General features: G+C 41.0%; 1 protein-coding gene across 7 annotated transcripts in view; it reads right to left on the bottom strand.

Moving 5' to 3' along the window:
- The window catches only part of EVI5 (ecotropic viral integration site 5), a 132445-nt gene that overhangs the window by 39070 nt on the left and 69653 nt on the right, over positions 1 to 23722 (bottom strand). For 5 of the 7 annotated variants that reach the window (XM_030572078.1, XM_030572081.1, XM_030572082.1 and 2 more), the window contains one exon: positions 22620 to 22715. The exons of 1 other annotated variant lie outside the window; for it this stretch is intronic. In XM_030572078.1, coding sequence (XP_030427938.1) covers positions 22620 to 22715 — 96 coding nt within the window. Of the gene's footprint in view, positions 1 to 22619; positions 22741 to 23722 lie in introns of those variants that run through there. One more of the 7 variants, XM_030572080.1, reaches the window with a different exon arrangement.

The following is a 23722-nucleotide window of genomic DNA, read 5'->3' as shown; positions in this document are numbered from 1 at the left end:
CCCACACCCCTCTGCCCCAGCCATGATCTCCCTCCCACACTCCAAATCCCTTGGTCACAGTCCAGAGCACCCTCCTACACCTCAAATGCCTCATCCCCAGCCCCCCAAAGCCCACATCTCAATTGCAATTTTGTGAGCCTTCACAGCTAGCCATATAATTTCTATTCCCTGATGTGGCCCTCGGGCCAAAACATTTGCCCACCCCTGGTTTACACAGCCATTTTTCACTAACGATTACGAACTTAAGACTATGCCTACACTGCACTTTAGTTGGTAAAACTTCTGTCACTCAGGGCTGTGAAAAAACACACCCCCAACCAGCAAATTTTACTGATGCAAAGCACCGGTGTGGATATGGGTTTATTGGCAGCAAATGATCTCCTGCCAACACAGCCCCTTGTTGGGAGTGATTTTATTTTGTCAGCAGGAGAGCTCTCTGCTGCTGACTAAGAGTGTCTACATTGTGTGGCAAGGCTTTGGCGGCACTGGTGTGCCACTGTAAGCTGTGCCGTGTAGACATAGCCTAAGAGTATAAAGCATCCATTTTAGCATCTTAAGACTATAAAGTGGGAAGAAAGTAAAGAAATAACATGTAAATAAAGAATCTGATGAATACTGAATAGAGATGTGGTCGCCTCATCTCAAAAAAGATATACTGGCACTAGAAAAGGTTCAGAGAAGAGCAACTAAAATGATTAGGGGTTTGGAGAGGGTCCCATATGAGAAGAGATTAAAGAGGCTAGGACTCTTCAGCTTGGAAAAGGGGAGACTAAGGGGAGATATGGTAGAGGTATATAAAATTATGAGTGATGTGGAGAAAGTAGGTAACTTTCCCTTATTTACTTATTCCCATAATACAAGAACTAGGGATCACCAAATGAAATTAGTAGGCAGCAGGTTTAAAACAAATAAAAGGAAGTTCTTCACACAGTGCACAGTCAACTAGTGGAACTCCTTACCTGAGGAGGTTGTAAAGGCTAGGACTATAACGGGGTTTAAAAGAGAACTGGATAAATTCATGGAGGTTAAGTCCATTAATTAGCCACAATGGGTAAGGAATGGTGTCCCTAGACTCTGTCTTTTTGTCAGAGGGTGGAGATGGATGGCAGGAGAGAGATCACTTGATCATTACCTGTTAGGTTCACTCCTTCTGGGGTATCTGGCATTGGCCATTGGTCGGTAGACAGGATACTGGGCTAGATGGACCTTTGGTCTGACCCAGTACGGCCGTTATGTTAAAAACGTAAATACAGTAATTAATTTTAAAAATCCAATTTGAGTTTAAAAAATTACCTACACTGGCTACAAATTTGGTGAAGATAGTATATTTTTCACACCAGACAAGAATGGTTGCCTCTGTTCTTTAAGTAGAAAAAACTGAATCCAGCATTAGAGTCTGGTAGCATTTCTAAATCAAAACCTACCAGTTGGGGGAGGAGAGAAGTGATGCTTTTTTGAAGAAGTGCCAACATGAGAAGCATTCATGCAGAGCTCTTTTAAGACATATGAAATATTAAAAACCACAATATACACAAATACCAGGCTAATAAGAAGAAGGCCAGAGTCCTGAGCTCACATCCACGTACTTTCTTCCAAAACGCTCCTGGCCCGAGTTAAGAAAGGAGTCTTAAGATACACACAATTTTAGCTTCCATCACTTTGTCTAATACTGATAATTAAATGCAATTTCTGAACTTAATTATACAACACCTGTAAAGTATCCACTACAGAATATATTACTAGACTAACGGCTAATCCATATACAGTGATGGACAATCACTCATTACCGAGTATGATCATCTTCCACGGGAGTTATGGGCCCTTAGGAGGCAAATAAGTCCAATCCTTGACCCACAAGTTCTATTACAATGAGGGCAGATGTTTCCAGGCTCATTAGGAGGCTGTTGACCATGACTGGAAACCAGTCTCTTTCCTCCTGCACCTCTAGTCCTCTTTGGCTTGTCGGCAAGCAAGTTCAAAATGCAGGGGACCATCACGTAGGACTTCACTCCATTTTAAGTGATCCTGGGCAAGTGTCTCCAAGTATCAATGTCAATATTACATTTTTTTTAAAGTTGTCCTTCAGCAAGTCCTTATAACGCTTCCGTTGACCACCCACATTATGGTATATCTTTCTTTCAGCTGAGACAACAGGACCTGTTTTGGGAGGCAATAGTCTGGCATCCGGACAATGTGACCGGTCCAGCGGAATTGCTGACTGATGATCATTGCCTCTATACTGGTCGTCTCTACCCTCTTCCAGAACACTAATATTGGTGCGCCTGTCTTCTCATTTGATCTTTGGAATCTTATGAAGGCACCGTTGATGGTGTCTCTCAAGGACTTTCAAGTGTTGGACCATACAACAGTTTTGAGAAAATAACGGCTTGATAAAAAGAAGCTTGGTGTCTGTACGAACGTTGTGATCTTCAAAAACCCTGTGTCGTAAACAAGAGAAAGCTACACTGGCACAGCTCAGGCGATGTTGAATTTCTGGATCAATATCTGCTTTGGATGAAAGATTACTTTCAACGTAGAGGAAGTGATCGACATTCTCCAGTGCCACTCCATTGATTTTGATAAGATAGGGCATGTAATACCTCATTTGGATCATATCAAGAAAACTAAAAGCGCTCTAAGAGTGAAACCAAGACATGTTTAAGCATCAGCAAACACATTCAAGATCGTTTGAAGATCTCTCTGAATAGGCAAAGATTGCATTGTCATCAGCATACTGAATACATCAGCATAGACGTTGTGGAAATCTTACCCTTGGCTTTCAGCTGCTAAGCCTAACAGCTTTCCGTCCATTCTGTACGTGATTTCAACACCAGTTGTAAACTTCCCAGCACTTAGGTAAAGAATGAGAGTCCTGTGGCACGTTATAGACTAACAAACATATCGGAGCATAAGCTTTCGTGGGTGAATACCCACTTTGTCAGATGCATGTGGTGGAAATTTCCAGAGGCAGGTATAAATATGCAGGCAAGAATCAGTCTAGAGATAATGAGGTTAGTTCAATCAGGGAGGATGAGGCCCTCTTCTAGCAGTTGAGGTGTGAACTCCAAGGGAGGAGAAACTGCTTTTGTAGTTGGCTAGCCATTCACAGTTTGTTTAATCCTGAGCTGATAATGTCAAATTTGCAAATGAACTGAAGTTCAGCAGTTTCTCTTTGGAGTCTGGTCCTGAAGTTTTTTTGCTGCAGGATGGCTACCTTTAAATCTGCTATTGTGTGTCCAGGGAGGTTGAAGAGTTCTATGGGTTTTTGTATATTGCCATTCCTAACAGCTGACTTGTGTCCATTTATCTTTTTACGTAGGGATTGTCCAGTTTGGCTGATGTACATAGCAGAGGGGCATTGCTGGCACATGATTGCACATATTACATCGGTGGATGTGCAGGTGAATGAACCGGTGGTGATGATGTGGCTGATCTGGTAAGGTCCTGTGATGGTGTAAATATGTGGGCAGAGTTGGGCATCGAGGTTCATTGCATGGATTGGTTCCTGAGTTAGAGTGACTATGGTGTGGTGTGTGGTTGCTGGTGAGAATATGCTTAAGGTTGGCAGGTTGTCTGTGGGCAAGGACTGGCCTGCCTCCCAAGGCCTGTGAAAGCGAGGGATCATTGTCCAGGATGGGTTGTAGATCACTGATGATGCATTGGAAAGGTTTTAGCTGAGGACTGTAGGTCATGGCCAGTGGAGTTCTGTTGATTTCTTTCTTGGGCTTGTCTTGCAGCAGGCAGCTTCTGGGTACATGTCTGGCTCTGTTGATTTATTTCCTTATTTTCTCATGTGGGTATCAAAGTTTTGAGAATGCTTGGTAAAGATCTTGTAGGTGTTGGTCTCTGTCTTAGGGGTTGGAGCAAATGCGGTTATACCTCAGTGCTTGGCTGTAGAAGATGGATTGTGTGGTGTGTCTGGGATGGAAACTGGAGGCATGGAGGTAGGCATAGTGGTCGGTGGGTTTTCGGTATGGACTTCAAAGAGAAACTGCTGAACTTCAGTTTGTTTGCAAATTTGACACCATCAGCTAGGATTTAAACAAAGACTGTGAACAGCCAGCCAACTACAAAAGTAGTTTGTCCTCCCTTGGAGTTCACACCTCACCTGCTAAGAGAGGGCCTCATGCTCCCTGACTGAACTAACCGCATTATCTCTAGACTGATTCTTGCCTGTATATTTATACCTGCCTCTGGAAATTTCCACCACATGCATCTGACAAAGTGGGTATTCACCCATGAAAGCTTATGCTCCAATATGTCTGTTAGTCTATGAGTGCCATAAGACACTGTCACTTTTTACAGATCCAGACTAATATGGCTACCCCTCTGATACTAGGTAAACAATGACAGCAATAAAAACCGCAAACATGGTTGGAGTGATGATACAGCCCTGTTTGACTCCTGTTTGTACTCTGAAAGGTTCACCCTCTAAGTCAGTGCTGATCAGAACAGTCACTTTCATGTTATCATGAAGCAATTTTAGGACATTCATGTCTTTATCAGGACATCCAATCTTAGTACAGTCCAGAGGGCACGGCAATTCACTGAGTCAAAGGCTTTAGTTAGATCAATAAAAGCCACATACAGTGATTGGTTTTGCTCCCGACACTTTTCTTGCAGCTGCCGTGCTGTGAAGACCATATCTGCAGTTCCAAAACATGGTCAGAAACCAGTCTGAGACTCTGGGAAAATTTCTTCTAACAGGGGCAGAAGGATCCACGCCAGAACTTGCAATGGCTAGGAGGGAGATACCACAATAGTTTCCACAATTCACTTTATCCCCTTTCTTGAAGAGGGTGACAATCAGGGCAGCCCTCATTTCACTGGATATCTCCTCCTTTATCCAGATTTGAAGGGTAAGCAGGTAAAGCTTCCGAATTAGCTCTGGCCCACCGTTTAAAAAGATTTCTGCAGGGATCCCATCTAGACCTGCTGCCTTGTTGTTCTTCATCTGTACAGTGGCATTGTGTACCTCATACAAATTGGGAGGGAGAGGGCACTAAAAGCAAATCCTCAATGACCATTTAGGGATGAGCTCAGAGACCCCCGCATATACAGTATTTATCTACCCACAGAATGAGCAGCCATGGAGCCAGAAAATGAGATGAAGCAACTCCTCTAGTGCTTCCTGCATCAATGCAGGGCTGTTTAGGGTTTAATGCTTTGCCAGTCTAGATTTAGAGGCAACCTAAAGGGCAAAAAAACCTCCAACACCTCCAAATAAAACTGCCTGTCCCTATTATGGCAGCTTTAAAGTGTTCCTGCTATTTCTAATATAAATAAGCAGAAGTTTCAAAATTTTCCTTTCCTCCTTTGTTAGAGGACTGATGCCGCGAAGTGGAAAGAGTAAATAAATAGGTTGAAAGGTGGGAAAGATACAGCCCATCACTGTAACATCACTCAGTCCCACTATAGAACCCATTAGAATCAGGCCAGTGCACCTAGAATAATTCCTTGTAATAGAAGGACTACAGAAAAACAAATTCAACAGAAATGATAATCTAGTGTATAATTAAACCATGTTGACATTATATGGAAACAAAGTGAGGGCTCCGTTTGAAAAACGGCTTTGTGAACATGAAACCTTATTCAACAAATCTGCTTACTTCAGTAACTAAGGTGAGTTTTTGCTGCTTTTGCCTCCTGCAAACATTGCAGAGCAAACTCAGCTATGACAAGATTAGCTAATTCCATTCCCTTTGTGGACAACAGAATTATTTACTGAATTCCAACCAGTTATACCTGTATACAGCTCTCACTAAGGGCACAATTTTGCCTGCAGAATCTTCATTATTGGTGATGCAAGGGAAGGAAAGATGCTAGCTTATCTTTCAGATTTCATGGTGTCTGTAGAACTGGCAACTAGAAAAAATGTTCATACACGGAATATATTTGATGTGCAAGTAATTGACTTCGTGGGGTTCCCTGTGTGCCTTTTTCAAGTGTTACTTTTCAGAGAAAAATGATGTAACTTCCCCTTGCAACACACAGCACTAGAAGTATGATGTTGTTGCTCTTAGTGGCTGTAATAAGTAACAGATTAAGTCTAGCTTCAGCCTTTTATGAACTGCAAGAATGTAGGGAAGGAGAAACAAAGTTGGTCATAGAACAAAGGTACTAGAGCCTTCCTTCATGACTGCTGATGTTCTCTCTCAATAGTGATGGAGAGTTTATTTTCATTAGAGTTCTTAATCACATAATGTACCACTAAGCTAATGTGACCTGAAAATATATAGCAATGTATTTAAACATTTTGAAAATAATTTACCAATATTAGGGTTGACAGTTTACATCACCAATGTAACTATTTAAAGCTACTACTTCAAGAGTACCACCAATTTGTTGGAAAAAATTGTAGGCATTATGTAAGACATTACAGTCATGATCAGTCTAAAACTTAAAATTTTTACCAAAATTATCTCACCTTAAAAAAAAGACAGTAATAATCTAGTCTAACCAAATGAATCAGCGGCATAAGTTTATGAAGTATAAAATTGTGTTTAAGTAAAGATCTGATGTATAGTTTGGTGTGATTATAAAAACCTTTTATTCAAATTATTTTCTCAAAAACTGATGAGATCTCACTAATATGTATTTTATGCAGAAAATAAAAGTAAGTTTTTAACTTCATAAAATGGATCAATTGCTTTTCACTATTCAGAGATATTTTAAGATTTTTTTCTTTCACTTATGTTGAGCTCAACTGTTTTCTAGCCATTTCCATATGGTAGCTTCTGATAAGCAGGATGGGGTAGGGAATGCAACTAATATTTGTGAGGGACCTGATTTCAGACTAGCGGTTAACAGGCTTCCTATTTTAAGGCAGCATAGCTAGTGACAAACTAAAGGAAAAGCTCAACAGAAGACAAAGGTTCTTAGTATAGCTGTGTTTAGGATGAGATGGAGCTTTTGCACCTTAAGAATTTTTTAAAAAGTATGATTTGAGCATACACTGATTTGTTAAACCCAATAAAATGTGTCCTATTTAAATCTTAGAAGATTCATGACAGAAAATGAATCATTTACACAGATGCCCGTAACTGACCAAGGATTGTGCAATGGTCCTTACAACTTTACAATACCATGTTAAATTGTTCTGTACACATCCTGGAGATTCAAGGACACAACAAGGACAAACCAGTACAGATAGACCATGATTACGATGAACTGCTTAGAGATTCACAACAGGCTATATCTATTGAAGATTTCTTTCCTCCTCATTTCCTCATAAGTCAAAATTATCTGAATTATCTTTTATTCTGATGATACCCTGATATGAATGTTCAGCTGCTATCTTGATGTGGGGAAAACTTATCTTACCAAGTTCCTACTGCCATTGCAGAAACCAAAATAAGGCCTAATTTTTTTATTAAGTTGTCCTGAAGCATCAGCAAGGCTCCAAGGAAGATCTTCCAGTGGTTCAATTGTTTCCATAACCATGCAGTTTCAGTTGGGGCCTTTAACTCAATATAAGTTTGTGCTTTATAATCTAAATTACAGTTTTGTGACTAATCCACCACAGTGTCTTCACATTTGCCATTTCTCCCCTCCCCTCCATCTCTTATGAAATTATACTGTACATATTTGTATCTTTAGAAAACACCTAACCATAGCAAGGTTAAAACCCATCAGTCGCGTCCAGGCAACTTAGGCTACTGCTTACACATCATAATTCTAGATAGAGTCATCTAGGCTGTGACAGCGATCGAACTGCCACTGCGGAAATGATATTGGTGAACATGCTCCCATGTGCCCCAGAGGTGGTCAAAAACCTTGAATCTCAAAACATTTGTTGACCTACAGATGGAAGTTGCACAAAGGCTTTCCCTTTGGGTCTTTACTGCAATGCTCTAGAGAAAAATAAAATTGTTTATCAGCTTTGGCTTCCTTATTTGGAGGAATTAATTCCAATCTTTAATACTGATCTTTCCATTTAGTTCCTAGTCATGAACTATGCTGAAAATTTATTGTTTGAGAAGTGGTAGCTGTAATAGGGACCTGAATTAATGCTAAACTGAAATAGAGAGATAGGGAACTGAGAAGGTTGAAAAGGACACGGAAATGGGACAGGAACTGAAAAGAAAAGTGGAGCTATAACAAGTACTGAATGGAATTGAAACCAAGTTACGGACTCCTGATAGTAACACTTCATGAAATCTGCTATGTAGGCTATTCTCTCCCACAATCCACAATTTAAATCTATTACAAGGATTTGATGCCTTAGTGCCTTTACCGTGTATCCTTCTCAAATTAGTAACGAGACACAGATCTGGATTAAGCACTAGGCTCAAATTGGCCTTCGCCTAGGGGCCAGGTTGGGGGGAGGGGGGAAGAACTAGATAATGTGATGTTACCTTCAGGCTGAAGAAACAGACTGCCGTCATGAGGCTGTATGCTCCTGATGAAGGAGGTTGCTTTAGAGAAAGTAGCAAATGCAAGGCTGCTGCTACCCCTATTCACTGCAAGCAGGGAAGAAGAAAGGCATGCCCAGCCCTCCAGCCATATTGACCCCATACCAACTAGTCCAGGCACCCCCACCATGCATAATCTACCCCATAAGAGGCCAGTACCTGAAGATGGGGTCCTGGCAGCCACCACAGCTTCAGGATGGTGCACCCATCTACTTCAGGACTGGAGAACTAGGCTGCTACTACAGCAATTTACAAGAAGAGGACTGACTGGAGAAAATGGCTGCTGCACCCTCTGGTTCACTATTGGGGGTGGAGATGAGGAGAACCTCACCTAACAGTCTGCACTGCCTACTACTGCTTTTGCTTCTCTAGTGAGCCAAGTGCTCCCTGATCTGCTGCTGCCAATCTTCATCCCACTCCTGTGGTATGATCAGCTGGTTTTATAACTCTTAAGAGAGCTGATTAGTTTCCAGGTGTTTGACACTTTGGAGACTGGATAGTGCCTAAAATCCAATAGGGTATATTGTGCTAGGAAAAGGGAAGGTTTCTAGCCTCTGAGAGAAAGGAATGGGTCAGATTCTTGTCTCGATTGAATGCAGCCTGTTCCCTTTTTCCCAACCAAACCCTCTGAGCCTGAGAACCTGCTGTGGTTTATGGTAGTTCAACTACTGAAGTTGGAAGAGAACTAGAACACTGAAGGAAAGAAGCAGAGCAGAAGGCTATTGGCTCATCATGAGAAGGACAAGAGCCCAGTAACATTTTGTTCTCAGCCTTTAGTTTAGAATATGTATATAGTTCCTGAGTATTCTAATGGTTAAACACTGAACATATTTGAAAAAAAATTAAACAGTTCCCAAGTAAGATTTTCAAATGACAGTTTAAAACTGAGGTTGTGATACAACTAGTGTCTGACCTTTTGATTTCAGAGGAGGACCTATCTAGACCAAAGAAATAAGGAACACTTGTTGGTTTAGGATATGAAAAAAAACAGAACTCAGTAAAATGTTCTTTTGCTGAAGTTACACTTCAGTAATGTTTTATTTGGCAAGTCTTCTACAGCCAAAACAGTTAATTTATGCTCTCTTAAATGGTACGAGCCTAAGAACGGTCATAGTGGATCAGACCAAAGCCCATCTAGCCTACTGTCCTGACAGTGGCCAGTGCCAGATGCTTCAAAGGGAATGAACAGAATAAGGCAATCAAGTGATTCACCCCATTGCCCATCCTAGCTTCTAGCAGTCTGAGGTTCAGAGACAACGAGCACACGGTTGCATCCCTGACCATCCTAGCTAACAGCCATTGATGATCTATCCTCCATGAACTTACCCAATTCCCTTTTGAGCCTAGCTATGCTTTTGGCCTTCACAATATCAGTTGACAAGGAGTTCCACAGGTTAACTGTGTGTTGTGTGAAATACTTTATGTTTTAAACCTGCTGCCTATTAATTTCATTGGGTGATCTCTAGTTCGTGTGTTATGTGAGGAGGAAAACAACACTTCCTTATTCACCTTCACACCATTCATTATTTTATAGACCTTTACCATGTCCCCTCTCCTTTTCCAAACTGACCAATCCCAGTCTTTTTAATCCCTCCTCATATGGAAGCTGTTCTATATCCCATCATTTTTGTTGCCCTTCTCTACTTTTTCCAATGTTAATACTTTTGAGAGGAGGAACCAGAACGGCACACAATATTCAAGCTGTGGCCGTACTATGAATTTATAGTGGCATTATGATATTTTCTGTCTTCTTATCTTTCCTAATGGTTCCTAATATTGTTAATTGTTTGATGGCTGCTGTACATTGAGCAGATACATTCAGAGAACTATCCCCAATGACTCCAAGATCTTTCTTGAGTAGTGACAACTAATTTAGACCCATCATTCTGTATGTATAGTTGGAATTATGTTTTCTAATGTGCAACACTTTGCATTTTTTAACATTGAAGTGTGCCCAAAATCCTGGACAGTAGATATAATTCTTTTTTTAAACTAGATTTATAGAAAAGGTGTGTGGAGGGGTAGCGGCTTCCTAACCACCAGCAGGCTCCCTTTATATTCAGTGACTGAGGGTTTTTGTTGTAATATTTTGATCAAGAATTTAAAAGATTTTTAAAGTTACATTTTTCAAATAGCCCTTATAGCTGCAAAGAATAACAAATGTGAAAGGGGTAAACTGTCATCTCTGGGTGTCTGCAGAGAGCTAAAAGCTGTTAATTGTCACCCTCATCATCATCATCAATGGTGTTAACTCTGAAACCTAGTTAAGGCCATTTAGGGTTGATTTTGAAAAAAGGAAACTAAGGAAGTTAATTGAATTTCAATGGGAGCTGAGCATCTTACTTCCTTAGGCTCCTTTAAGAATCCCAGTCTTCGCTCTCAACTTTTTGTTAGCTACCTCACTGCTTACCTTAGCAGAAATATCCAGGCTAGTGTGCTTATCTCACTTTCTCAAACTGTTTGCTACCCAACTACCAGAAGCTCTAAGTTTCCCAATATACTAAAATGAATCTACGATTTGTCAATACTACTGAAAAATAGTTTAAACTGTGCTCCAGAGCAGAGCTTGATGGCAAACCACAGGAGTACTATACTTATCAGTTATACTACTAATTTTCCAATTTAATTCAATAAAACACATTTTAAATATACCTGAAACTATCACAGAGCCAACTCCATACCTTCTAACAGAAGTAGTCCTCTGGGCTTTTTGCTGCCTTCCATTTTAAAGTCCTCACCCTGAAATTCCTGTACCTTGGCCACAAAGATTGTGACAATAGAACTTTTGATGAGGCTTCCTTCAGAAGCCATGACCACCTATGAAGCAACAGGAAGGGAGCATGCTGCATCCATCATTTTGCCTGGGGCTAAATATTAACACTAGCTCAGAACTCAGTTCAGCTTCCCATGGTTCTGTGCTAAAATAAAGCCACAGTATTAAATGCCAATAATTTTGTTTGTTTGTTTTTAACTAGAATTGCTAGTTATATCTGACAAACACTTTTCTTCACTGCAGGGCTGTTTCAGAATTGAACTTGTGCATTCTAAATGGAATCTTAGTCTTTGTAAGGTAGAGATCACACCATTAAAGGAAATAACAGAAGCAATTAGTAATCTCTCTTCACATAGGTCTCAAAAAATCTAAGCTTATACATAGGATGTGGGTTTTTCTTTGGGAGCACTATTACAGAAAATCTGCGGTGTTAGTAGAGGTCATGACACAAAGCAGAGTATCTGGTCTCTAGGCAAGTAATGACTGTTATTTTAAAAACTACACAATTATAGGACAACTGAAGACCAATCTACAAAAGACAAGAGGCAATCTACGGCAAACAATTTTGGCAAGCAATGTGTATGTTATCAAGACAGTGAAAGGGTTTAAGAAAATATTAAGTCTAAACATTTTTAGGATTTTGGCGGGTTGTTTAAGAATGTCAGAATGTATGCTCAAATATCAAATTAAACCTATGTTGTATCACAAGGATATCTGAATGTCAATGAATGAACCCCCCAGGAGTGTTGCCTCTGCATATTCACACTTATAGGATGCAACCCCCACGCTTCCTGGTGCTGCTGACTCGGGAGAATTCTAGAAAAATCAATTCCCCTTGGTGTTGCAACAAGCACTCTCTTGTGGCACTGACTGTCAGATGCCAATGTTACAAGATAACCAAGAAGCCTCAGCCACCACAATTCCTTCTGCTAAACCGATTCCCATTACGGGGTGTCTAAGCTAGGTATTTTTTCCTCCACTGGGGGAGCTGAATGAATGTTGGAAGTCCTTATGTGGATGAGTCCCTGGCTCCAGAGAACATCTGATGCATGTTGGCCAGATTCGCTTGGAGCAGATAACCGAGTCAGTGCTTAGGACAGTGTAAATAGCCAGCTGTTCAACCTATACGCCTACCTGAGAGTGTATCTGCATTGCTGCCACCCTATAGATAGTGGAGGCATGAGAACTGGAGTCCCATGGATCTAAAAGGACACTGTGCTGGCACAGTGTTCTCTTGGTCCTCACTTTTGGAATTCTTTTCCCAGCTCTCCCCACTCCCAATCCTCAATTTGAAATGAAAACAGTTTAACCTAAACCAGGTTTCTTTGTATATTGAGACCCACACAAATGGGCTCCTTAAAAGCTGGATTTTGCATCAGCACAGAAAGTTTGGCACTGAAAGGCTCACTTCTCAGCACTAGTGACGAAGCCTCTGTGCCCACTCAAGATAGATTGTTTCTCATAGCTGAAATGTCACAGATTTCATCACTGATTTGCCTGACTTTCCCTGACCTTTTCCCAAAGGCAAGTGACCAATCTTATGTGGGATCCTGAGACCATGTTTATAAGGCTTTTATGGTGGGGAAGGCACATAGCCCCTGCTACCTATTAGCGAAAGTTCAAAGTGTGGAGAGACTAAGGCCTGGTCCACACTACAGCTTTAAATCGATTTAAACAGCGTTAAATCGATTTAACGCTGTACCCGTCCACACTACAAGGCACTTAAAATCGATTTCTGTACTCCTGCTCAACGAGAGGAGTAACCCTAAAATCGATATTACTATATCGATTTAGGGTTAGTGTGGACGGAAATCGAAGTTATTGGTTCCATTCTTTTACTGAGCTACCCAGAGTGCACCGCTCCGGAAATCGATGGTAGCCTGGGACCATGGACGCACACCACCGAAGTAATGTGCCCTAGTGTGGACGCGTTAAATCGATTTTATAAAACCTGTTCTATAAAATCGATTTTATTAATTTCGATTTTACTCTGTAGTGTAGACATGGCCTGAGAAAGTTAGATGTGAAATGTGCAAAAGAAGACGTTTAAGATAAAAATGGTTTACAGAGCTAACTCTGAGACGATCAGAGCACTACAGTTCCTCAGATCACTGTATGAGAAATTATTGAACAAACAGTAGCCAAAAGGAAGGCTCTTTTGCCTTCTAAAATGTTTTTACTGATTTAGAACTGTCTACATAGCAGTAATCTGCCTGAACCTGACTTTCACAGTCACCTCGGGAGGCTTTTTAAACTCTTGCTGTGTGGTGAAGAGACACTTTGCATTAGAAAATGCAAATGAAGTTTATTCAGAGGGGTAAATGTGGTGACTAGTGGCCTTTCAGTGACTTTAGGATGACTCATTCTAGACTTTCAAAAAACACATCATAAACATCATGCACCGCTATTGATAAGAGTAAAAAAAAGGTTTCCTGTAATTTGAAAAAGATGGAAACAATTTCTTTACTTAAGTCGGTACTTGGAAAAGTTGTTGAACAGGGTTCACAGAAAGGCTTTATTCTAGAAAAACAGTGTTACAAGCTTAGACTGCGGAGGCAAGCTAGCACAATCGTGGACTTCCTTTACAATTGTTCTCAACTGAGTTTTTACATGGATGGGACAGGGTAGATGTAACAAAATTATTTGACTTTGCCTAGAAGTGAGTCAGGAGAAAGTGTTACCCACAGTCCAGACTGACCTAAAGGATAGGAGAATGAGTTCTGGCCACTAGTTTTGTTTTGTTTTTTTAAATGAAAACTATTTTACTCAAACCTAATTTTTCAAAAGCTCAGAAACACCTTAGATACCTCAGAAACACGTCATGATTCCTTCCCTGAAGACTTTATAATCTAAATTTAAACTGACAAGTGGGTGGTCAAACACAATAGGGGAAGCAGAGTTAAGAAGAGTGGCAAAAGTGACAATTCATTTACTAGTATGGATCTTGTCAGTTTACTTTTTTAATCATTTCTTGGATTTAAGTCCACGCTGTTAGACAGAGGCTAAATTTTTCATTTGTTTTCAGTTCTCTTTAAAACTTGAGTACTCCAAGTTACACAGAAATGAAACAAGGAACAGGTTTATATATCTTTTGCTTAGGAATCTCTGTGGAATGGATTATTTTTTGCACTTAAATGTGTTCACTGAGACTAAAACCCTCAAAACCTACCAACATTAGGAACTGAATGCCTTAAATGATCAGGGAAAACTGCATTTCAATGCATCAAAAAAACCACATTCCTGGTTATTATGAAATGTACCTTAATATCCTATGGTTATAGAAAAATAATCAAAAGCTATTTTGTTAGACAATTATATCCACTGTTAAGTACTAGAATTTTGATTTCCTTTTATCTACCTTTGTGTTTAACCTAAACTAAAAGTGATCCAAAACAGTGATTTAAATTTAGCACCTGTATATGTACAGTCAGATCAGTATTAGTGTGGGTGTAGTGATACTTCATATGTATTACAAATTTAACACCAAATGTCTTGCACTTGCACCTAGGAAAAAATTCACAGAAAAATGCATGATTTAGGTTAAACATGATTATGGTCCATGTTGGTTTGACACTTAATCCCTAGAGTTTCTTAGAAAAGCACCCCTCCCCCTCAAAAGCAAGAGTATGTGGTAACTTGACTCCCCCCCCGCATTATCAACCCTACAACACTGCCACAAGTGTAGCCGTTTGTGATGCTCCAAGTTAAGTGTAATCACTTAGTTTTAGAGACAGACACTCCATAAACGCCTGTTATCCAGAGTGCACTTTAAGACTTGAAATACAAGTAGTAACGTCTTAAAGAGGAGTCAACCTGAAGGAACCTCTTGCATCTCTAGGTTAGGTCAGAGCAATTATGACAGGGTTGGAAGTGACATGCAAGAGAATAATCTTAAGAGGACACAAGGAGGCAGATCCTTCTCTGCAGAGAATTCTCATCTGTCTATTATAGGTCGGGCAGTAGCATAGCTTAGTATTAAGGCTGCCTGACACTTTCAGCTGTTTGGAATGAAATTTTCTATGTGGGTGTCTACCTCAAGCTGCATCTGTTCTGGAAAATTTCAGCCAAAACAGTTCAGCAGTTAAGGACAAGACTAGAGAAAATTACCAGATTTTCCAGTGTCAGAATTTCTAGTGTTAAAATTCTCTTGGGAAAGCTCTAAAGCACAGCCATGATAGAGCAAAGATCTGAATTTTGGCAGGTAGTAGCCTTTGTGTCAGGGATGTGCCTTTTGTCACCCTGGTGAAAATCCACTCAGATTAGGCCAATGTATCAGATTTTGAAAAAACTGTAGCCCACACATGCTCTGTGGAGACTTGCTAGAGGTTTACATCTCACTGAGCATGCTCCATTCCCTCACAGCTCCTAACCTTAACCACATTGTGAGCACAATCCCCACAAAGCAAATAGCCAGGCACTGAAACTGAACCGGGGCCAGGCCCCAGAACTGACAGATAGCAGCTTGTCTTCCCTGTATTCTCAGTGACCCCTCTGCTGGCAACCAGGCATTGTGGGAGAAGAACCCACCTGACAAATATATAGGTAACAAAGAACCAGACCCAGGATATTGTGAGGGAGTAGATGGCACAACAAGCCTGGGGAAGAGGCTGGGGCAAAAGAGAAACTAGCAGGGCAAAAAGACTGGGACTTGTAACCAGGTAGGGGAGGGACTGGAGATCTGACCAGGAGCCAGGATGAGCATGGTTATTGGCTGGGAAAAAACTGGAACAAGAAGCAAGGGAAGGCGAGGACACAAATCAGATGAGAAGCCCTGGGTGGGCAGCAGAGGCAGGCAACTGCAGACCAGGGAGTGAACTGAGTTAGCTAGCCAAGGGAACTAAGGACAAGGAACTAGAGGAATGGGGAGACTGGGATGGAGTATACAGAGAGGTAATATTAGGTTTTGCCACGAAAGGAAACAGACTCCCCAAGTGAGAAGAAAATAGGATGAGGAGCCAGTGGTGAGATAGAAACAGGGACAGGTTGGAGGGAATGGGTCAGAACGGATCAAACTTGGGTAAAATGGCAGAATAGTCTGTGCCCACTAGAACACTCCCCCAAAGCCCAGATCAAGTCCAAGATTCTTGCGTCACCATTCCTCTGCTGGCGGCAAATAGCCATCACTCACTAGCAGTGTCTTCTCCTCTAGTGCTGGTCCACCTAGAGGCGGAGACACAATTTCTGCTACCAATTACTCTGTTAGTTCAAGTAGCAGAAGTCTGTGTTGTGGATCTTAAGGTTCCTACTCTGCTCATGAACCATGTACGGGTCAACATGATGCCACATGATTGAATCGGTCTTTTCCAATTTTCTAAGAAGATAGGAAATTACATACAAACTATGTTAAAAGAACATTAAGATTGTAAAGTCAAGTACTCAAAAGTTAAGAAATAAAACAGTGTGTGATAATATAATCAGAGACTGCATGATAATGCACGTGCACAAATGGGCCAAATTAAGATTATGTATGCAACCTTAATTCTGACATTTCTTAACTTTGGAGTGCTTGACTTTGCAACCTTAATGTTTATATTACACACAAAAAACTCCTACATTAAAATAGATCTGCAGTTTCCTAAAAGCAAAACTTCTGTTTGTTTTATTTGGGGCTATATGTTCTATAGTTCACTAGCTCTAGAAATAAGCATTTATTCTCCATTACTATTCTACTGGTTTTTTGGTTAAGGTGTTCTGAAGGCTTTGGATATGGGTTCCCAAAGTAGCAAGTTTTGAGCATAAGCTTCATTATTGCTACCAAGTACTATCTTTAAACTAAATGTTGTAGCAGTCTTGATCCCATGACATTAAACAAGGTGGTTGAGGTCATATATTCTACTGGACCAACTTCTGTTAGTGAGAAGTTTTTGAGCTGCACAAAGCTCTTCAGGTACTGAAAAAAACTCTTCATGTTAATGGAGAAAAGCAAACAAGAAAAATGGCTGGAAGTTAAAGCCAGACAAATTCAAATTAGATATACAGCACAAGTTTAAGACAGCGTTAAACTACTGGAACAACCTACTAAGGGAGGGTGAATTCTCCAAATGCCTTTCTGAAAGAAGATTCTGCTTTAGTAAAACACAAGTTATTGGGCTCAATATAGAGATAACGGTGAAATTCTACAGCCTTGTTATGCTGGAGGCTAGACTAACTAGCCCAACTGGACAATTCCTGAACATATGCACCTGTGCAGCAGACCTGGTCTACAAAAATCGCATCCTCCGTGCAGCATGACCTCACACGCACTGTACGTGTGAGGTCACACTGCATGCAGGATGCCATTTTCTTTCTATATGTGGCCTGCAGAGGTGTTGTGCAACTACTCATGAGACTCGCATCACTGAACACTATGATCCAAAGGCCCCTTCTGGTCTTAAAATCTATAATTTAAAAAAGCTGATAAAAATGCAGTACACTTTTTTTTAACAAAATGTTTTTTAGTACATATGAAGAATGCATATGAGAAGAGATTGACTAAAACTCAGCTATTTTCTTGCTATCTTGTTTCAGTGATAAGTAAAATAAGTATTACAGATCAACTGCTTGTCTACGCATTTCTAAGGCACTTATCACTATAGTATCTGGGCACAATGCGATAAAACAGATTGCTCTATCTTTCAATCATTTTTGTGCCTATTGTGCTTGAGGAAAAATAGTCATGGTAAAGGACGGTTCATAAAGGCTCTGTTTGCTTTGTAGGCTGTTGTGTACAAATAAAGTGGACATTAGCATCGCAAAAAAATGAACAAATGCTGTATAACTTTCTCATACAGACAGCGAGACGAGAGTGCAGTAAAGGAATAAGTTGGGATTTTTAGAAGAGTTTGGAGCATGTAAGTATAGCTACGGGAAAAGTAAAAAGGATACAGCAGTTGAAGGATCAAAGGGAGAGAAAAGCTTGGCCACCATAAGCTAAGAGAGAAAGGTTTTGAAGGCAACATTTCAGAGGAAACAACTAGAAAGTTGTTTGGGAACTTGGGAAGTCTGTCTGTACGTACAGCTAGGAATTCTGGCTGATATTATGAAGTTGGTGCTACGAAATTGCAGCATCACTCAATGCCTCTAAGTAAATATGGAATCCACTATGAGCTGGCACTACATCGCTGCCAGCTCAGGGACAATAATGACTCGTTAGAACATAATGGTCACCTATTCAGGTGAAAATGCCTGAAGCAAGAATATATTTAAGCCAGAAGAGATTTCTCTCAATTTGTCTGCAGGAGTGATGAAAATGGAGAAAGTGGAAAGTTACCAGCAACGTGACACACAAAGAGGGGTTTAAAAAAAAAAAAAAAAAAAAAAAAGACTCACAGGGGAAAAGATCAGCACAAAGAAAGAGGCAAGAGGAAGAGGAGCTGGGGGGAAGAAGACTCCACATTTCAGAACACAAGCCTGGACAGCTCCCAGAGAATCCTCATCCCAAAGTATACTTTGGAGTGTTGAGGAAACACAGGCAGGGAAATATATAGTTTTTAAAAAAGAAAACTCTAGACTCATGTATGTTATGCAATCAAATAAAGAGCAAAGGATTTAGAATCCTGTGCAAAGTATCTGAATTTCATGTATTATGCCTACCACACACTCCATGAAGTAGTAAACTGTAGACTCACAACAACACCTGGCTGGAGTTCTGGAAGAATTTTTAAGCTGGGCAATGCAGGAGGAAAGTTTGAGGACTTACACTGGTTCCAGGGCCTGGGCAGTGGGGTGTGTGATCACTACTCTCAGGAGGGGCATGCTAGACAAAGGGTTTGCACTCCAGAGAACGTGTCTAGAGACTCCAAGACAGGAGCAGTGCCTGGACTCTGCTCTGACTCTGGAGCCTTAGAACACCAGAGGATCAGTGGCTTGATTCCCTCACAGCAATCTGGTGAGTAGGCAAGAGGAAGCTCTCGACTGAAGCTGTGACAGCAACTCAGAGTAGTCCCAGTTAGGACAGAGGTTGAAGAGTGACATTTAGCTATGAAAAGTTGCAAGGAGGACCATCAAAACTGGCACAGCAGAGCTAAGACGGGAGAGTTGTAGGTGAGACATGGGGTCAGATTTTTGAAAGCAGAAAAGTACCTAAAGGGTACATAATTGTCAGTGATTATCCCTAGAGCCAGCAAGTCGTCAGGCCATGGAACAATATGTCCCAATTTTATAGGGACAGTCCTGATATTTGGGGCGGTGTCTTATATAGGTGCCTATTACCCCCCCACCCCCGTCCCGATTTTTCACACTTGCTGTCTGGTCGCCCTAGCCCAGAAGTACAGATTGGAAGCGAGGGAGTTGAAATAGAAGCTTAAGAAAGCACGCTCAGATACTACAGGCCATAGTGAGAACAAGACTACTATAGTGAAAGTCAAGCAATATACAGCACTTATACCAGGGGTGGCCAACCTGTGGCTCTAGAGCCACATGCAGCTCTTCAGAAGAGAATACGTGGCTCCTGCTAGGAGCTGACACTGAGGAAAAATGGTGGGTGCAGCCCTATTAGCCCCCTCTCCCTCCCTCAGTGCCTCTTGCCCACCGGTGGCCCCCCCAGTCAGCACCACCTCCTCCCTCCCTCCCTTGTGCCTCCTGCTATCAGCTGTTTTGCAGTGTTCAAGAGGCTCTGTGGGGGAAAGGGCAGAGGAGTGAGGACATGGCGTGCAGCCTCCTTCCTTCCCATAGTGATCAGCTGTTCATGGCATTGAGGTGGCTCTAGGGGGGAGGAGCAAGGATGTGGTGTGCAGCCTCACCACTTCCTCCCCCAGGACCGCCTCCTCCCTCCTTGTGCCTCCTGTCCACTGTGATCAGCTGTTTTGTGATGATCACTCTGGGGAGTGGGTGGGAAGAGGAAACGGGGATTTGGGGAAAGGGGTGGAGGGGGCAGGGCCTGGGACAGAGCAAGGGGTCCAGCACCCCCAGGATGGCACCAGTGTCTCCTTAAATAAAGTACACAGTGACTAGCTGGTGTGGAAATCTTTAATCAAAGTTTTTCTTACACCATCTAACAATGGAAGGCAAGTGCAAACAGAAAAGAAAATACACAGATGAAAATCGAGACTTCCAACAGGGGTGGGAGAATAAGTACTTTTTCATTGAACAGAATGGTAAGGCCATGTGTCTTCTTTGCATGTTTCTCAGTCCAAATCTTCAAACTTGCAGCGTCATTTCACTTCTAGCGATGGCACATATGGATCAAGAATTCCCACAAGGTTCTGAACGCTGCACTTTAAACTTTGGAAAAAAACCAAACAAATGTAGAAGCCCAGTTCTTCACCTGATTTGCCAACCAATCGCAGACTGTAACGTTAGCCTCCTATTATGTGGCCTGGCACACAGCCCATGTGAAAAAGCCCTACTCCGAAGGACAACTTATAAAAACATGCCTCACTGATGTGATTGCAATCCTGTCACCAGAGAATGAGACTCTGTTGAAGAAAATTTCTGGCCTGCAGCTTTCACGCCACACAACAGAATGCAGAATCTCCAACCTGAACAGTGACATTGAATCGCAGTACTTGCAACTTCAGCAGTGTGAGTGTTTGAGCATCGCTTTGGATGAGTTGTGCCATGCACAGGATAAACCTTATCATCAGTATTTGTCCACACTGTGTCTGACGACTGAATTGTAAGGGAAGAACTCCTTGATATCATGTCATTAAAGAACAGAACTCGTGGACGAGATCTGAAGGAGGCATTGATGTTGGTAGTTGTAAAAAGCCACTTGCCTTTACAGAGGCTCACTGCCATTGCAACAGATGAGGCTCCATCTATGTGGGAATCTGCGAATGGATTAGTAGGGCTTTGTAAATCTGATGAGAGCTTTCCTGGATTTTTGACATTTCACTGTATTATTCATTGGGAACAACTAGCATCTAAAAATCTCAAGTTTGATCACGTCATGAAACCCATCTTGCACATTGTGAATTTCAGTCTCTCAAATGCACTCAGTCACCGACAATTTCAAAATCTAATTCAAGAACTGAAAGACGACAACTCCCCTGCCAATTTGCCATTTCACTGTGCAGTTCAATGGCTCTCAAGAGGTAAAGTTATTTCCTGTTTTTTCGAGCTCCTGGAACCAGTAAAATTGTTTACAGAGGAGAAGCACAGAATACATCCTGAGCTTATGGATCCTGGATGGGTTCTAGACTTGGCATTTCTTGCAGACATGCTGCTGCATTTGGATAAACTAAACATGGACTTACAAGGAAAATTCCAGTTGCTGTCCGATCTAGTGCAAGGTGCATTTGCGTTCATGAACAAACTGCAGTTTCATGGACAAATGCTTGAAGGAGAGCTGAGACACTTTCCCTCAATGTCACAACTTCAAGAAGATGCAACAGAACCCCTAAAACAGAGCACAACTAGATAAGCAAGTGTGATTAACGATCTTAAGGACAGTTTCAAGGAAAGATTCCAAGATTTGCAGCAGAAAAGACCTCAAATCAGATTTCTGATTGACCCTTTTAGTCCTGAAGCCCCCTTTAGTCACTGATGAAGCAACATACCAGATGGAAATAGAACTTTTGGAAGATGACAGATTGGAATCTGTTCAGAAGACAGAGGGGACCCTTACTTTCTGGAAATCTGTACCAAAGCATAAATACCCCAACATCAGAGATGCAGCCCTAAAATTTATCTCGATGTTTGCCTTGACCTATTTTCGTGAATCTGTTTTCACAACACTCAGACATGTGAAATACAAGAATCAATCCATTTTGACAGACAGACACTTAAGAACTGCTGCATGAGCACAAATGAACACAAACCAAACTTCAAGGGAATTGTTGAAAGCAAAGATTTTCAGAAGCCCCACTAAGTAAAAGGTTAAGTTACTATCATTAACTATACATTATAAATATATAATAAATATACATCAACTTATATAATGAGTGTGTGTATGTATGTACGTACACATACAATCATTACATATTACTGTGGCTCTTTGGCAATGCACATTGGTAACTTCTGGTTCCTTCACAAACTGGTTGGCCACCCCTGACTTAGACAACTGAAATGTGGGTTTAGGACAATACTGCCAAGGCCAGAAACGTAGGCAGAATTAGGCTAAACAAGAAAGGTGATTGGAATCAAACAAACATTTTAAAAAAAAACTAAACGGAGGTTTTCAATTGTTGAAATATTCAGTGGTACTTCATATTTACATTACATTGACAAAGTCAGCAAAGGCAAACAGGCAAGTTAGAAGCCAAGAGGAAAAGCATGGCTCTCTGTCGCTTGCATGGAAGCAATAATTAACATCCCAGAAGTCTATTTGACAGAACACAAGGTCTTTATTTCTAAAAGGAAATACTCAACAGTACAGCATTACCCAACATTACAGAAGCATAGCCTTGTGCTTAGGTGAGAAGGAAAAGGGAGTAAATAAAAGGGATAATGCTAAATAAGGATGGGGCCAATACGATGTTACACATTTAGCATTTACAAGAGTTATTTGTTACCTGGATTTCTAGTTCAGCAATATGCTGCTGGAGTTCTGCCACAGCTGCTATGCTGTCTGCTTCACGGAGTCTTACTGCCATCACTTCTTCCTTGTTCTGAAAAGAGTTCAATAGGGCTAAGCTGTAAAATCAAGAGATAAATTTCCTCTGATGTTTTGGGTTTGTGAGGGGGAGGCTCCAGCCTGAGCCCAAACACCTGCATAGCAATTTTACAATCCTGCAGCCTGAGCCCACCATGGGTATTCAACTGTAGTGTAGATATACCCTAATTTATTCCTAGCAGATGAAACTTGAGATGTGGCTCTTCCTCCCGGTCCCCCTTCCTTCCTTATTCCTCTACTCTTTTGTTCTTTGTCTTCCCTTTATTTAGGGGATGGGGGAAGAGGGAGAGAAAGAAATATAAATAAGTTATTTAAGATTTTAATACCCAGGAGAAGAACTAGATTAAGAGTACAAGTCAAGTCTTCTCTTCATCCACAGAAGTGATATAGCATGGACCGTAACACTGCAAACCAGTGTACCTCAACAGTTGGCATGTAAAGCACACCCCCAGCTGTCAAAGGCTTAGTCTCCATAGTAATTCAAACATTGACCTCCCAGTGCTAACAAGGTATCCATCACAAGAGTCCATTCCCTCTCACCTGACTTATTTCACATAAGGCACTGGTAATGTTACCAACAAGCTGGATATCTGTAACAGTGACAAACCAGTAGAACAAAAGTCCTTTTAATCAAACACCTGAGCCATGTACCCCAGCAGTGTTTTAAGTGTATGCCATTCTACAATACAGCTGTTTGACATTCCAGTTCATTTTTTTAATTAAGTTTAAACAATCTTTTAGTTAAACACTGTGGGGAATGGAAATTAGTTCAGACCATGAAAGTCCTATAAGATTCCTATTATGTGAAATATCTTTACATGTCTACAGAATAAATTTCCTTAAATTTGGAGATTGTCATATCTGTTTTTTCACATATTTGAAATCTGATAACTGTACTCTAGTTCTATTTTATTTATTGAGACTTTCTGATGTAAAGGTAGTATCAAAATCAGACCCATTTGGATTTTGAACTGTACTTTTTTTATTCCGGAACAGTCATTA

This window comes from Gopherus evgoodei, chromosome 8 (assembly GCF_007399415.2).
Source record: "Gopherus evgoodei ecotype Sinaloan lineage chromosome 8, rGopEvg1_v1.p, whole genome shotgun sequence".
Classification (NCBI taxonomy): domain Eukaryota; kingdom Metazoa; phylum Chordata; order Testudines; family Testudinidae; genus Gopherus; species Gopherus evgoodei.
Note: the sequence above shows the minus strand (reverse complement) of the source record. Positions and strands in the feature narration are given on the sequence as shown.